Genomic DNA, 15,061 nt, shown 5'->3' with positions numbered 1-15,061 from the left:
AGTTTTTAAAAAAGATTTTCAGGTATTTTTCAAACTGAATATTTGTTTATTTAGTGTTTTTGTTTTTAAGAGACAGGGTCTCACTCTGTCATTCAAGCTGGAGTGCAGTGACACCATCATAGTGCACTATAACCTCAAATTACTGAGTTCAAGCAATCCTCCTGGCCTTAGCCTCCCAAGTAGCTGGGACTATAGGCATGTCCCTTCACACCTAGCTAATGGTATATGTAGGGTCTTGCTGTGTTGCCTAGACTGATCTCAAACTCCTGGCCTCAAGCAGTCCTCTCACCTTGGCCTCCCAAAGTGCTAGCATTCCAGGCATGAGCCACTGCCTGGCCTATTTAGTTTTCTATAATAACATTCTTTGGGTTTTCTTTCTTTATTGAAACAGAGTCTCACTCTGTCACCCAGGCTAGAGTGCAGTGGTGCCACTGCAACCTCCACCTCCTAGGTTCAAGGGATTCTCATGCCTCAGCCTCCTGAGTAGCTGGAATTACAGGCGGGTGCTACCATGCCCAGCTATTGTTTTTATTTTTAGTAGGGAAGGAGTTTCTCCATGTTGGCCACGCTGGTCTTGAGCTCCTGACCTCAAGTGATCCGCCTTCCTTGGCCTCCCAAAGTGCTTGGGATTACAGCTGTGAGCCACTGCACCTAACCTCTTTCTTTCTTTCTTTCTTTCTTTCTTTTCTTTCTTTTTTTCTTTTTTTTTTTTTGAGACAGTCTCACTCAGTCGCCCAGGCTGAAGTGCAGTGGCACGATCTTGGCTCGCTGCAACCTCTGCCTCCCGCATTCAACTGATTCTCCTGCCTCAGCCCCTCAAGTAGCTGGGATTACAGGTGTGTGCCACCATACCCAGCTAATTTTGTATTTTAGTAAAGATGGGCTTTTGCCATGTTGACCAGCTGGTCTCAAACTTTTGGCCTCGGATGATCTGCCCACCTTGGCCTTCCAAAGTGCTGGGATTACAGGCGTGTTCCCAGCCTCTTTTTTTTTTTTGAGACAGGGTCTCCCTCTGTTGCCCAGACTGGAGTGCAGTGGCATGATCTTAGCTCACTGTATCCTTGGCCTCCCGGGCTCAGGCGATCCTCCCACCCCAGCCTCCTGAGTAGCTGGGACTATAGGCGGGCATCGTCAAGCCTGGCTAATGTTTTGTATTTTTTGTAGAGATGGCTTTTCACCATGTTGCCTAGATTAGTGTCAAACTCCTGGGCTTAAGATATCTGCCTGCCTTGGCCTCCCAAAGTGCCAGGACTACAGAGGTCAGCCACTGCCCCGGCCTCTTTGAGTTTCTAACACTTCATTATGAATACTTATACATACAACTCATAAATATGTGGCTAGGATTCTTCTGGTAGAGAAAATGTTTTTGTAGAGTTGTGTGTGGAATTTGACCCATTTAAAAAAATAACATGAATAGTGGTAATTTTTCCAGGGTAGTGCAAAATCCATGTTTAATCTATAATATAACTGAAAGGTTGAAAAGAGAACCAAGGGTAAAGGAAAAATTTCATAGAGCAGGGAGAGAGGGTGTCATCTTAGAAGAGTTGTAGTCTTTTGGTTTTAGTCAAGTTTATAGTACTGTTTACTTAAAGCAATGTATATGTATATTTCAAAATAGAAATGAAACTTCAGCAAATATAGTATTCTAAATTGTGTACTTTACATACCACGTGTTTCTTACTGATTTTAGTTTCTGATAGAAAATAAGATTTTTTTTTTTGGTTTGTTTGACATCTAATACTCTGAACTTAAAAATGAAAAAAAGATTTTGCAAGTGAAAATGTTTTTCCATGACCTGAATTAAGAAATCTTAATTTCTGGGTTACAATGATGATAATAGGTATAAACATACTAATATCTAAAAGTGTAGTTTATAATATACTAGTCACCAGCCACATGAGTATTTACATGGAAATTAAAATTAATCAAAATTAAACATTCAGATTCTTGACTACACTAGTTACATTTCAGGTGCTCAACAGTGATGAGTAGCAGTGACAGAATGTTTACATCCTTGCAGAAAGTACCATTGGAGAGTATTCTTCAAAAGATTGTTATGTCTTAATAGAGAAGTCTGGACCAGTGTTTTAAGATAGTTTCTCCTTCACCTCCTTTGTAGGCTACTTCTGCACACATCTTGCTGGCTAATTTTAAATAACCAGGTCAGCGTTGCCATTGAGGTTTTAAAATATCTAAACAAAGGAAGACAAAGGCTTTGCTTACTTTTAAGAAATACAACATTACAGCCAGGCACAGTGGCTCACGCCTGTAATCCAATATTTTGGGAGGCCGAGGCGGGCTTATCATGAGGTCAGGAGTTTGAGACCAGCCTGACCAACATGGTGAAACCCCGTCTCTACTGAAGATACAAAACTTAGCCAGGTGTGGTGGTGTGCGCCTGTAATCTCAGCTACTCAGGAGGCTGAGGCAGGATAATCACTTGAATCCAGGAGGCAGAGGTTGCAGTGAGCTGGGACTGTGCCATTGCACTCCAGCCTGGGGGACAGAGTGAGACTCTGTCTCAGACAAAAAAAAAAAGAGCATTACACACATAATTTGTCTGTTTTCTATCGTGATGATTAAATATGCTCTTAAAAAACATATTCTGATCGCTTTAAAGGAAAAGATTATATTCAACGATTTTTACCAAATATCCCAAAGCATATTAGAGTCTTTTTTTTATCATATCGAAAGTGACTTGAAAGCCAATACCAGCCACGTGCGGTGGCTCACTCCTATAATCCCAACACTTTGGGAGGCTGAGACGGGCCAACTGCTTGAGCCCAGATTGAGACCAGCTTGGGCAACATGTGAAACCCCGTCTCTACAAAAAATGTTTTAAAAATTAGCTGGACATGGTGGCGTATACATATAGTCCCAGCTAATCAGGTGGCTGAGGTGGGATCTCACTCTTTAGAACTTGTCTTTAGGGTTTTTTGGAGTATGAAATGACACTTCATTTTATGTTCTTTTTTTTTTTTTTTTGAGAGGAAGGGGGGGTGGTCTTTTATATCTTTTGGTACTGAATAGATATTTTATTATACCGAGGAGTTAGGTAAGAGGAAATATTGACTAAACACTTACTAAGATTGTACAGACCTTGTCATTCTTATGAGCAGGGCCATTGAATACTAAACTGTAAAGCCTGGGATTTTACACTAGTGCCAGGGCTAGGAAGGCAGTTTTTGAATGCTTTCTCCCTCTTCCTGATGACTGTACTCTTTCTGAGTAAGAAAAGTAAATTTAGCTGTTTCTAAATTACTTCACCAAAGCCTTTTGGAAATCTAAAAAACTAAGCAATTGTTTACCAATATTGGCTTTCTCTTCTCTGCTGTGCTGTCCCCTTCCCCTTCCCCTCTTCCCCTTCTTCTTCTCTTTTTTTGAGACAGGGTCTCACTCTGTCACCCAGGCTGGAGTGCAGTGGTGTGATCATGGCTCACTGCAGCCTCGACCTGTAGGACTCAAGCAATCCTCCCACCTCAGCCACCTGATTAGCTGGGACTATATGTATACACCACCATGCTCAGCTAATTTTTAAAACATTTTTTGTAGAGACGGGGTTTCACATGTTGCCCAAGCTGGTCTCAATCTGGGCTCAAGCAGTTGGCCCGGCTCAGCCTCCCAAAGTGTTGGGATTATAGGCGTGAGCCACCGCGCGTGGCTGGTATTGGCTTTCAAGTCACTTTTGATATGATAAAAAAAGACTAATATGCTTTGGGATATTTGGTAAAAATCGTTGAATATAATCTTTTTCTTTAAAGCGATCAGAATATGTTTTTATTATACTCTAAATTGATGATTCATTTTATGTACAGCATCTTTGTCATGAATAAAGTCCCTGATTCTAATGTGCCCCTGTGGGATTACGTGATCTTCTCAATCACAGTCTTCTTTATAGCAGTTTCTAGAAATAGGGCAAAAATCTAACAATAAAGAATAAACTTCTTTAAAAGTTGAAAATTGTTTGAATTTCAAATATGATTGATCTGAGGGGCTGGTATTTTTAAAGAGCTTTTATAGACTTTGAATACCCTTGATATAAATTTACACTGTAATCTTTCTTGGGATCCACTCCCCCACCCAAGTGTAGTATCATTTGAATAGTTTCCCTTGTGCTCCACTGGCAAAATAACCATTTTTTGTTTCAACAGAATCTTCCACAATCTGTAATTGAAAATGTTGGAGGAAAAATTTTTACATTTGGATCTTACAGATTAGGAGTGCATACAAAAGGTAAGTTTTATTTCATTTTTCCTAGAAAGGGACCCTTTAGTTCTTAACATGATGACATACCCGTCTCAGTTACTTGTGTATCGTATAGCTTAGGCTTGTGTGGAAGGGAGAGTGCTTTGAGGAGTCTAAATTTTCAGTAAGAAAGATGTAAAATAATGCTGACTTCTATATCGCCACTGTCCAAAAGTAGTATTAAGATTAAATAAAATTAGCTTAGTGTGGAGACTCATATCTGTAATCCTAGAATTTTGGGAGGCCGAGGCAGGTGGATTGCTTGAGCCCAGGGAGGTCAAAGCTGCAGTGAGCTGTGAGTGCGCCGCTACACTTCAGCCTGGGTGACAGAACAAGACCCCGCCTCAAGAAACAAAAATAAAAAATAAATTAAAAATTCAGAGTTTCAGTAGAGGTAGCCGCATTTTGTATGTTCAGTAGCCACATATGGCTAGTGGTTACTGCATTGGAAAGTACAGATATAGAGTAGTTTTTCTGTTGGAGAGCTCTTTTGGACAGTGCTGCTATCTACATGTATATCATTTTCCCTCACCAGAAGAATATCACTCCGGAAATACAACAAAATGAATTCCAGCTTTTAAGAAAACCTCGTGGATGCCCCCCGCTAATACCTTTATAGACAAATTATAAAATATAGCTAAGCAAAAACCCCAAAAATGTGTATTCATAGCCATTGATAATCAGTTAATAGTTTATACTTGTAGTTATTTCCTCTGTGCAGATAAATACACAATAAAAATGTTACCACAGCAAAGAACATTTATTGAGCTTCTTTTCTTTCACCGAGCACTGGGATCTTCATTATCTTATTTAGTTCTTCCAGTACTGTTATTCTCACATAACAAACAGAAACCTGAGACTAAAAGAGGCAGTAAAGCTTGAACAGTTCTTCTCAGCCTTCTACTGGCAGGGTAGAGACAGCTCACACATCCTGAGGCTCTACTGTCTTTGGGTCTTGCTCTGTTGCACAGGCTGGATGCAGTGGCACAGTCTTGGCTTACTGCACCCTCCACCTCCTGGGCTCAGGTGATTTTCTGACCTCAGCCACCTGAGTAGCTGGGACTACAGGCACACGCCACCATGCCTGGCTAATTTTTTTATTTTATTTTGGTAGAGACAGGGTTTTGCCATGTTGCCCAGGCTGGTCTCGAACTCCTGGGCTCAAGCCATCCACTTGCCTTGGCCTCCCAAAGTGCTGGGGTTACAGGCATGAGCCACCACGCCCAGCCGAGGCTGTATTCTTTAACTATGAACTGTATCTGCCAGGTTAGTGTTGTCTGTTTTCTAGTATCCTTCCCTTTCTCCATCTCCCATCACTCTGTCCCATTAGTACATTACTTTTGATATATCCTGTGTGCTGTACAACCTTCTTCCTGTTCTTGAATATTCTATTATAATAAATAGCTTTCAGAGTCATACCTCAACATCTTGGCTTTTAGGAAAATGACTGTTGACCTGATTCCACATTAATCTCTCCCTTTTGTGACCCCAATTAGTTGATTTTAATTCTCCTTTTTAAAATTCTGCCTATGTACTCAGTGCTGGCCTCTTATCAAGCACTGAATTCATGACAAATGTTTTACCATTGTCTACCTCTTTGGATTCTTCTGCTTGAAGTTTATTTTGTAGGTCCCATTTAGGGGCCTGGTAGAGAGCCTATAAGCACCAAACACGTAGTACATAGAGGAAAACTATTTTTTTGTTTAACCAATGAACATGGCTTTGACTAATGACATCAAGATGTTGGGTGTATGTTTGAATAATTCCCTCTCCATGAAAGTACTTGCTGAGCTGTCTTTCTTGGGGCTCCCAGTTTATCTGGGCCACCATAAATAGAGATGCTGCAGGATCAAAATACACCCCATCAGTTAAAATCATGTTTGTCCTCCATTGACTGGTAATTTTTAGTAAGTTTCTAGAAGCTCACCAATATGTTAAACAGATTCTCAACATCAAATACTACCATGATAGGATGCAAAATAATTTTCTTGTAATATTAATTAGTGGTTGATGGGCTTAATTTTTTTTAGGTGCTGATATTGATGCGTTGTGTGTTGCACCAAGACATGTTGATCGAAGTGACTTTTTCACCTCATTCTATGATAAGTTGAAATTACAGGAAGAAGTAAAAGATTTAAGAGTGCGTAAATGTTCGGGGTGTAATGGGAGGAGTTATGAACTTTCATTTAGTGAGTTGAGTGAATTTTATGATATAGCCATCGTTTATTGAGTTCTTGCAGTTTATCAAACCCTTCTAAGCACTTGGCATATGTGTTTGTGTTTTATTCTTTACAGCAAGTGTAAAATTATAAGCTCATTTACAGATTAGGAAATTGAGACAGACAAAATAAATATGAAATAATCTGGCTGCAGTCATACATCTGATGAGTGGGTGAAATCAAGTGTTTGAACCTTGATTTCTGATCTGATTTGTCCGATTCAAGAGCTCAGCCTTAAAGCTAGCTATTTTTGTGTCAGGTGTTTTGCTAACGTACTAAAACTAGTAGAGGCTTAAAATGTAGTTTCAGAGACCCTAAACTTGTTTACTTTTCTTATAGGCTGTTGAAGAGGCATTCGTACCAGTTATTAAACTCTGTTTTGATGGGATAGAGGTAAGGTATAGTTCAAATTGACAGTTCTTGCTATGTGCTGTCAGTAATTGTGATTGATATAGGTTAAAAACTTGGTTTATTTTAAAGTTTACAATTAGTAGTTGGTTGATATTAACAATTAAGGCTTTTAAATGGAAGTGACTGCCTGTTCTTTGTAGAATGTACCATTTTAAGTCTTTTTAAAAATACCAAGTGAAATTTGGAGCTAAAACAGAAGTAGTGAAACCTTAACATTGAAATGCTATTACAAAAAAGTTTTTTTGGTAGCTTTTCCATATGCCAGTTTTGTGTGCTTTTAGTCTCATTAAGGCAGTAGCATAATGTATTTTTGCAAGTAACACTTTGCTTTGACTTAATTTAAAAATTGGGAGGAAAGTGTCAGTGCCAAAATGTTTTCCAATAGGGGAGGATTTATGGACTCAAATTCTTGAGATGATGTTCATTTCTTCTTGCTGCTTTCGGTGTGTGTAATCAAAGTGATGAGAATAAAGTAGACATTGAAGCAGCTTTAGTAATTCATTACTTTTGCTGTACCGAATGGTATTGGAAAGTCACAGATAATAAAGTGAAGATTGTAACATTTTGAAAACTGTAAGAGAAGTAATTTATTGAAGCTGGGCACAGTGATGTGCACCTATCAGGAAGCTGCTACAGGAGGATCTCTTGAGCCCTTAAATCTAGCCTGGGCAACATAGCAAGACTTCATCTCTTTAAAAAGTAAAAAAGATAAATCACTGTTGTGCTATTTTGCAAAAAAAATGGCTACATCTAAGGTTGCTGCGTACGATGCTCAACTCTGTATTTTATGAAAAGTCAAGTGACTGACCTTAATAAGTAGACATAAAATGTAAAATTTGGTAAGAGATTATCAAGTTCATGTAGTTTTGATTTACTGTCAGTGTTTTAAGTAAATGTAAAAATAATCTGTAATATAAAGTATAAGGTGATGCTTCATTTCCTTAACAGAATATTACTGACAAAAAGGACATTTTTTTGGGAGGAGACCTGACCTATCTTTGTAAACGTTACAGGATCAAGATGGAAAGTTAGATGGCTACTTAAATCATTTAATGTGTTAGTTTTCTATTATACATGCTATATTAAAAAATAGTATTCTAGGAACGTAATTTTAGGAAATTTAGTAATCATTTTCAGATTTCAGTATTTTTTGAAGTAATACCATCCTTTAAAAAAATGTGTCAGTATTATTACTGAGTTGTTTTTTCAGTTATCTAGTTTTTGTTTGTTTGTTTGTTTGTTTTTTGAGACCGAGTCTCGCTGTCGCCAGGGCTGAAGTGCAGTGGCCGGATCTCAGCTCACTGCAAGCTGCGCCTCCCGGGTTCACGCTATTCTCCTGCCTCAGCCTCCTGAGTAGCTGGGACTACAGGCGCCAGCCACCTCGCCCGGCTAGCTTTTTGTATTTTTTAGTAGAGACGGGGTTTCACCATGTTAGCCAGGATGGCCTCGAACTCCTGACCTCGTAATCCACCTGTCTCGGCCTCGCAAAGTGCTGGGATTACAGGCTTGAGCCACCGCGCCCGGCCAGTTATCTAGTTTTATGAGCCTATAATATTTATTTCTGTCCAAATTGGGGGAGATACTAGACTTTGAAATCTGTTCTTTTTCATTGGGCAGTTTATCCTAGACTACAGGTACTTATTTGTGTAACAGTACAATTTTTTTTTTCTGTAGGTGTGTTTAAATGATATTTTAAAATGTGCTCCTAAAATATTGCTTTTTAAAAAATGATCTAATAGCCGGGCACAGTGGCTTATGCCTGTAATCCCAGCACTTTGGGAGGTTGAGGTGGGAGGATCACGAGGTCAGGAGATCGAGACCGTCCTGGCCAACACGGTGAAAACCCATCTCTACTAAAAATAGAGAAAAGTAGCCGGGCATGGTGGCGTGCGCCTGTAGTCCCAGCTACTCAGGAGACTGAGGCAGGAGACTCACTTGAACCCGAGAAGTGGAGGTTGTAATGCGCCAGGATCCTGCCACTGCGCTGCAGCCTGGGTGACAGAGCAAGACTCTGTCTCCAAAAAAAAAAAAAAAAGTTATCTTATAAAAGGCTTGTTTACAGCAGTATCCGCATTTTTGGAACCATGAAATCATACCCTCAGGGATAACTACCAAATCTGTGCTGTTTCTTTGCACTCTTATAGAAAAGAAACAATTTTGTCAGCTGAATTCTATGTCTTCAAAATTAGCCTTAACTCTGGTTGTTTTAGACTGTACTTTCCCCAGTGTTTTTGTTTTACTTAAAACTCAACTGGAAAAACATACTGTAGTATTATAGACATAGAAGTTCTCAGATACAATGGGATCTCTTTATTGAGAGTTACTTTAGGCTAAATATAAGGATGCTTGCTTTATATTTGAATACTTTTAAGTTCTCATGTATAATGAGATCTCCCCTTACTGAGAAGTATTTTTGGCTAACTATAAGGCTATTTGCCTAAATTTGGGTACTTTTTAGTATGTAATCAATTTATAATTCATATAGATGAAGAACTAAACAGATAACTTTAATTCAGTATATGTATTTAGTAGACTTAGTATACCTAGTAGATGGATTTAACAACCTTAATAATTGTGATTAAACTGACGACTAGGTATTTGTACATTTCCATTTCTGTTTTAAAAATACTGCCTTTTTTTTTTTTTTTTTTGCCTGAGACAGGGTCTCCCTTTAGGCAGGCTAGAGGCAGTGTTGCAATCACAGTTCACTGTAGCCTCAACCTGGGCTCAAGGGATCCTTCAACCTCAGCCCGCCAAGTAGGTGGGACTACAGACACTTGTCACCATGCCTGGCTAATTTTCAAAATTTTTTGTAGAGATGGGGCCTCGCTATGTTGTCCAGGTTGATTTCGAACTTGTAGCCTCAAGCAGTCTTCCTGCCTTGGCCTCCCAAAGTGCTGGGACTACAGGTGGTAGCCACCATCCCCAGCCTATATTGCCATGTTTCAAAATTATCTGGTTAAAATACCTATGATACGAAATAATATAGTTTGGACTTTTGGAGGGACATTGTCATGTTCATAGATAATGAAAAGATCCTGGCTTTAAGGATAATTAGGTTTTTGTTTTGCTGTTTTGAGTCAGGGTTTTACTCCTGTCACCCAGGCTGGAGTGCAGTGGCACAGTTTTGACTCACTGCAACCTCTGCCTCCCAGGCGCAAATGATTTTTCTGCCTCAGCCTCCCACATAGCTGGGACCACAGGTGCGTGCCACCACTCCTGGCTAAATTTTTTGTATTTTTTTTTTTTTATAGAGGCGGGGTTTCATCATATTGCCCAGGCTGGTCTTGCTCAAGTGTTGCACCTGCCTCAGCCTGCCAGAGTGCTGTGATTTTTTTTTTTTTTTTTCTTAATAGAAATGCCTTAAAAGTAGTTTGACAGATACGGATTGTTGTTTTGTTTGTGTTTCAGATTGATATTTTGTTTGCAAGATTAGCACTGCAGACAATTCCAGAAGATTTGGATCTACGAGATGACAGTCTGCTTAAAAATTTAGATATAAGATGTATAAGAAGTCTTAACGGTATGAGAAAGCCTACTTCCTTTTGTGTACTTCAGTTTTTGTCAGATATTAGTTATTTTTACACAAGTTTTGTATTGAAGCTTTTTATAGCTATATTGTTAACACAGTAGTGAGTTAAATAAAATGTACTTTGCCTAATAAACTACAGAAAGAGTATGTAGTAGTTTATTTCACTCTTACAGTATTTTATACTGTATTTCTTCTGTCATTAGTGGTACTCAGGACCCTTGAAAAGACCATCTGGCATTTGTACTCTGTTGCTAGTGATTTAGGTTTCATGTCCTAACCCTTATTAATTTTGATCCTGTTATTCTTCAGTAATGCTTTTAGCATTGCTGAGATCAGAAAGACTACTTTGGTACAATTTTATATTAGCATAGCTTGTTACTGTGCTCTTGAAGAGCAGTTCTTGGAAACTTGAGTGGATTAAGTCTTCCTCAGTATATGTGGAAAGTTTAAATTGTGAGTCTAAAATTCAGAATTAGGCAGGTTACAGTTTACTTTGGTTTCTTTGGTCAGTGCTTATGATAGGAGATAAATGCTTTAGATTTTTTTTCCCCCTCTTAATTGAATTAGCTTTACTGGTTCTATCAAATGAAAATTTATGTTTACTTTTAACTTCAATCTCAGAAAATTTGGAAGCATTACCATTAAACTTTTGATGATTTAATGTTCTGTTTTTTTGTTGTTTTTTTTTGTTGTTGTTGTTTTGTTTTTTTTTTTTACCCCTATTAATTAGGTTGCAGGGTAACCGATGAAATTTTACATCTAGTACCAAACATTGACAACTTCAGGTTAACTCTGAGAGCTATCAAACTATGGGCCAAACGTGAGTTCAGAATTTGTTGGCTGGCTTATTAGAAATGTTCAAGCTTTTGTTCAACACTAACTTATCTTTTTGCTTTTCCCTTATCAACAGGCCACAACATCTATTCCAATATATTAGGTTTCCTCGGTGGTGTTTCCTGGGCTATGCTAGTAGCAAGAACTTGCCAGCTTTATCCAAATGCAATAGCATCAACTCTTGTACATAAATTTTTCTTGGTATTTTCTAAATGGTATGTGTTTAGATTATATTAAAATAAAATTGATTGTAGACACTGAAGTTTAGTCTTATTTCTATGACATTTCTGCAGCTGGTTTCAGATTCAAATTTTAGTTCATGGTGTAGTCATGTAGGCAGCCTTGGAGATCACATTGTATTTAAAATGGCAAACTGAAACTCTATTTCTTTTCCCTAGTTTGGCCAGGATAGTAAGGCAGATTCTATTTGTACTTCCTTGCATAAACTTACCCTGAATAAACTCTGAATTTTAGCAGCTAAGATCCAATTTATTGATAGGTTGGGAAATCGGTTACTATACTTTTGGATAAAAGTTGTACACACCACCTCTTGCACTCTTTGAATCCTCTGTCAGTATAGGCCATTAGTTTCTTGTGATTGTTTCTTTTCTTTTTGCTTTCAGCATTTATTTTGGCCTAATATTAAAGATACGAATTTTCATAAGAAGCTTTTAAAGAATAAATTAACATTAAGTGCTTCAGGACAAAAAGGAATTTGAGATTAGTCATTAACCCAGGAGAGTTTTTTTTTTTCTTTTTTTAAAGTTTCTTCATTTCATTTCCACATTTGTCAACTATGATTTAAGAAAAAGTAGGATAAAAGATAACTGCCATTTTATATTAATTGCCTTGGCTCAATAGGTGAGGGTTCTTGGTTTTTAATCAAATTAAGATAAATCGTCCATTCCTGTCTTATGAACTCCTGCTCCTCCCTCTGCAAAAGAGATGTTCTTTTCTAGTAATTTTATAAAAATAAGAGTTATTTGAGACAATTTAGAACTGTGTTCAACTGGAGGAAAAATTAAAAAAATTTAGAACCATGCCACACTTTTCAGTACACATTCTGGATGTTTGGGGATTTAGTAGCACTTATAACCAGGTGTGATAAGATTAAAGAATGTCAGAAGTTCTCTTAATGCTACACATATATAAGCAAATAATGTTTTTAAGAAGCTAACCTTGATGTTAAGAATGGCAAGTGTTCTTCGGTTTTTACCTCTTTCATACGGGACCAAAGTAGCTAGTATATGGAACACATACGAAAATGTGTTTATGCCACCAAGTTTTACTTCTATACTTGTCTTACGACTTTTAAGTCATGAATCCTAATTAATTTTCATAATTATTCATACTCCTTTGCTATGATCAGAAGTAACTTTTAAAATTATCAGTTGACTTTGGATAGAACTAGTATAAAGGCAGGAATTTTGTCTTTCAGTGGAGATTTATTCTGTTCATGGTTGAAGTGGACACATCATTATCTTGGGATGGTACTTCTTTATTTAAATAGTCCTTTAACGTTCTTTGGGTGCCAGAGAATGTATTTTGTTTCAGTCTGAGAACGCTACCAAATGGTTTAAGTTCATTTCATAGTTAGGAGAAAAAGATTTTTGAGTAGTCTAATGTCATCAGAAAGGAATAAAACGTATGTACCAAGAAGGCAGAATGAAGAAGGATCACATTCACAAATGCTGTATGTTTAACAAAATACGTTTAGATGGTAATATCCAATAGTCTTATCAAGTGCTACAATCTTTTTAAACAGGGAATGGCCAAATCCAGTGCTATTGAAACAGCCTGAAGAATGCAATCTTAATTTGCCTGTATGGGACCCAAGGGTTAGTGTATTATTTTTTCCCCTACCAATTCACACTGTGCAATAACAAGTAAAAATCATCTGCATAAACTCCAGGGAGACTTCCAGCCTTTTACTTATGAGTGGTCATGTCCGTATTACACTTTCTTTTAGATAACCTCAACTATAATTGTCCTCAACTATAATTGATGTGAGAAGCATAATTATGTACCCTGTAAACCACATTTAATTGTACATAGTTTTTAATACAGATTTTACTAACATTTTAATTTATTCTATATAGAACTACCTTGTAAGTCAAAGTTGTGTGGGCATTTGTGCTTTTAAAAAAATAAAAGGATACTAAAAATCCCTGTATTTTTTTATTTTATCTAAGTATTTTGCTAAAGTTGGGTTGTTATAGGAAAGCTGTTACTTAATGTTTACATGTGGCATATAACTTCTAAGCAGTCTCACTTTAATTACCATGATGTAATTGTAAAGAAAAATTGGTTTAGATTATTTTAGAGATTATAAAAACATGGTTAGGCTAAAGAAGACCTTCCATTGTGTTTCTTGGGAAGTTACAACATTTACTGCTTACTCATTTTAAATGTTAACAACATGCACTTTATAAACTGATAAAAGAAATTTAGGTTTGAATAAGATTTCCTAAGTTTATGAAATCCTATTTTTCTAAATTTATCTTACTGCGATATCAAAAATTTTAAATTCTGTTGAATTACATCAAGCTATGCATTTTCAGGTTTTCCAAACCTCAAGGCATTTACTTTTAGAGGATGTGAATTTACAACTTCCTTTGTGGAAATGTGCCACTTACCTGATATACAAATTTAAAATTAACAGTATATCATTTCATTATCTCCTAACATTTCAACATGAATAATGTAGTTTCACCGTGTGTTAATAAGCTTGAACTCCTTAATAGTTTAAGGGTATAGTAAGAACTTAGGTTTCTATCTTGTTGAAAATTAGCTTTACAAAACATATTGTAGCATGACATGTCTCTAAAGGTAATTGTATGTGCATCCCCATTTCTGTTGTTGAATAAAGAAAAACTAAACATCAGTAGATTCCCAAGCAGAACTTTTTTGTTGTTGTTCAGCCAGGCACACTTTCTAGTAAGGTTGCCAAAATCCAAATTGAAACAGATCATTAGTTTAGATGAAATCTTTGATTCTATAAAAATTCCTATAAAAACAATGTCTCTCTACATGGTTTTTCTTTCTCAACTCCAGCTATGAATGAAATAAAAAATATAATCATTGGTTCAGTTTAACAAGGGGTAAAAAGCCCAAGTATCTGTTGCATATGTACTTGAAGAAACTGATTGGCTGTTGTTGTATGTAGGTAAACCCCAGTGATAGGTACCATCTTATGCCTATAATTACACCAGCATACCCACAACAGAACTCCACGTACAATGTGTCCGTTTCAACACGGATGGTCATGGTTGAGGAGTTTAAACAAGGTAAGTGTTTATCCTTATGCTCTGATTTATACACGAAGGATTTACATACCATTGTAGACCCGGTAGTCAACTGTGCAACTTATATTGAAGGATTCACTGAAGTGGATTTTGGTGTTCATTTATTGCAGTATATATTTGAGAACTGCAAAAAATTCCTTTTAGGCAATTTATGTTTTATAACAAGTTGGAAGATTAACCAACAGTTAAAACCAGTAGGCTGGTTTAGTTCCATACTATTGCCTTGTAAAATTATAAATGATAACAGTTTGTCTACACTGGTTGAAATGAGAGATGTTTAGCAGGCTGCGTACTCCTGGGAAAGAACTTTGAGCAGCAGTGGGGCCAAACCACCCAATTACATTCCATTATTTTGGAGGAACCTTTTAACTTTTGAACACTACTTGTGCTATTAATTTGAAGGTATAGCTACTACCAAATAGTCTTTGAGAGAAATAACTGAAACAAGATTAGTTTGACTGAAAACAGTGGTTTGACTGAAAACAGTAAAGGAAATAGAATCAGCTGTTTGACTA

At 37.2% G+C, this 15,061-nt stretch overlaps 1 protein-coding gene across 4 annotated transcripts in view; it reads left to right on the top strand.

The window, feature by feature from the left end:
• Window positions 1-15,061, top strand: part of PAPOLA (poly(A) polymerase alpha) — a 64,156-nt gene that overhangs the window by 18,802 nt on the left and 30,293 nt on the right. For 3 of the 4 annotated variants that reach the window (XM_023205586.2, XM_023205588.3, XM_023205587.3), the window contains exons 4-11: window positions 4,152-4,233; window positions 6,276-6,385; window positions 6,804-6,857; window positions 10,287-10,398; window positions 11,138-11,227; window positions 11,318-11,456; window positions 13,007-13,079; window positions 14,408-14,528. In XM_023205586.2, the coding sequence (XP_023061354.1) occupies window positions 4,152-4,233; window positions 6,276-6,385; window positions 6,804-6,857; window positions 10,287-10,398; window positions 11,138-11,227; window positions 11,318-11,456; window positions 13,007-13,079; window positions 14,408-14,528 (781 nt within the window). The remainder of the gene's footprint in view (window positions 1-4,151; window positions 4,234-6,275; window positions 6,386-6,803; window positions 6,858-10,286; window positions 10,399-11,137; window positions 11,228-11,317; window positions 11,457-13,006; window positions 13,080-14,407; window positions 14,529-15,061) is intronic. The other variant, XM_023205589.2, reaches the window with a different exon arrangement.

The sequence above is a fragment of the Piliocolobus tephrosceles genome, chromosome 6, assembly GCF_002776525.5.
Source record: "Piliocolobus tephrosceles isolate RC106 chromosome 6, ASM277652v3, whole genome shotgun sequence".
Lineage (NCBI taxonomy): Eukaryota > Metazoa > Chordata > Mammalia > Primates > Cercopithecidae > Piliocolobus > Piliocolobus tephrosceles.
The sequence above is the reverse complement of the archived record's forward strand: the minus strand, read 5'-3'. Positions and strand labels throughout refer to the sequence as shown.